The 1,710-nt window shown below is 39.6% G+C and overlaps 1 protein-coding gene across 1 annotated transcript; it reads right to left on the reverse strand.

Moving 5' to 3' along the window:
- Window positions 1-477: 477 nt before the first annotated feature.
- On the reverse strand, window positions 478-1,705 carry LOC116863360 (zinc finger protein 93-like; the record flags this gene model as incomplete). Its single annotated transcript, XM_032850825.1, has 1 exon — window positions 478-1,705. A coding segment is annotated over one exon (843 nt), but the record flags the coding sequence as incomplete, so codon positions are not given.
- Window positions 1,706-1,710: the final 5 nt, after the last annotated feature.

Raw genomic sequence — 1,710 nt, forward strand, 5'->3', positions numbered from 1 at the left:
AGGAAGTTCTTTAGTTTTAGTAAATGGAGAAAAATATTGTTCTGAACACCTATTTCACGGCAACTTGCATGAATGCTATAACCCTAAGCAGTGTCTCCATTTAGATTTTCTTCATTCATGTTGTGTATTACAGTTCTCACCTTCCAAGGAAAATCTGTGATGCGTTAGTCCCCCCAAGTGCAGCAGGGCATCGAATGCCATTGACGGAGCAAAAATCAGGCTCACGGATTCATGCACCCAGTACGTGTAAGTCAATCTCCAGAAGTGATTTGAGAATAAAGTACATTAATATTTGTTGGTCACAAACCTCAAAAAGGCTCAATATAACAAAAAGCACATCAAAACTAACTGTACCCTTGTAAAAACCCCCCCACTGAATCTTTCCAACATAACAGCATATGCATTTTCCAAGTGTTTAACTTGATCTTTTTCCTTGGACTAACCAGTACTGTCTGAATAGGGGGACTGATACACTCCTTTTACGTGATATCTGTGACATTTATTGACATTAGATGTCCAATCAGAGAGTTTTCTAATTATTTGTATGATTCAATTTACCTTCTTTAGCACTTTGTGTTTGCAAACGTGTATATTAAAATGAGGGTCTTTCCACAATCATGTTTCTAGGGTTTGAACCTAGTGTGCATATTGGGACACGGAGTATAGACTGAATTCCAGTTAAAGGTTTCACCACATTCATCACATTTTACCATGTTGCTCCCATATGGTAACTATGATGTTGTGAGTTTCAGGGAGAGAGAGGGTGGACTTCTTTAGATGTATATAGTTATTCTCCAGTTACATTGGATGAAAGGCCTGTGATGTAAGGGTTTTACAGTCCTTACTCCTAGTCTTTACATTTTTAAACTTTCTTCCCAGTATGACTTCTATGATGTTTGCTAAGATGTGAGCGCCGGTAAAAGGCCTTGCCACATTCTTCGCATTTGTAAGGTTTCTCTCCAGTATGAGTTCTGTGATGCTTAAGAAGGTTTGAGTGCAATGAAAAGGCCTTGCCACATTCCTTACATTTGTAAGGTTTTACTCCAGTATGATTTCTGTGATGTACAGTAAGCGATGAGCTCTGGTGAAAGGCCTTGCCACATTCTTGACATTTGTAAGGTCTCTCTCCAGTATGAATTCTGAGATGATTACTAAGGTTTGAGTGACACTTAAAGGCCTTGCCACATACTTGACATTTGTAAGGTCTCTCTCCAGTATGAACTCTGTGATGTCGGGTAAGGTCTGAACGCTGGTTAAAGGCCTTGCCACATTCTTTACATTTGTAAGGTTCCTCTCCAGTATGAAATCTGAGATGATTACTAAGGGTTGAGTGACACTTAAAGGCCTTGTCACATTCTTGACATTTGTAAGGTTTCTCTCCAGTATGAACTCTGTGATGTCGAGTAAGGACTGAGCGCTGTGTAAAGGCCTTGCCACATTCCTTGCATTTGTAAGGTTTCTCTCCAGTATGAATTCGGTGATGTTTACTAAGCAATGACTTCTGTGAAAAGGCCTTGTCACATTCTTGACATATGTAAGGCTTTTCTCCAGTATGAATTCTGTGATGTTGATCAAGGTATGAGCGCTCATTAAAGGCCTTGCCACATTCTTGACATTTGTAAGGCTTCTCTCCAGTATGAATTCTGTGATGTCGACTAAGGTATGCCTGCTGGTTAAAGGATCTACCACATTCCTTACATTTGTAAGGTT

The sequence above is a fragment of the Lontra canadensis genome, unplaced genomic scaffold (genome assembly GCF_010015895.1).
Source record: "Lontra canadensis isolate GAN:19392208 unplaced genomic scaffold, GSC_riverotter_1.0 scaffold971, whole genome shotgun sequence".
NCBI classification, from domain to species: Eukaryota; Metazoa; Chordata; class Mammalia; order Carnivora; family Mustelidae; genus Lontra; species Lontra canadensis.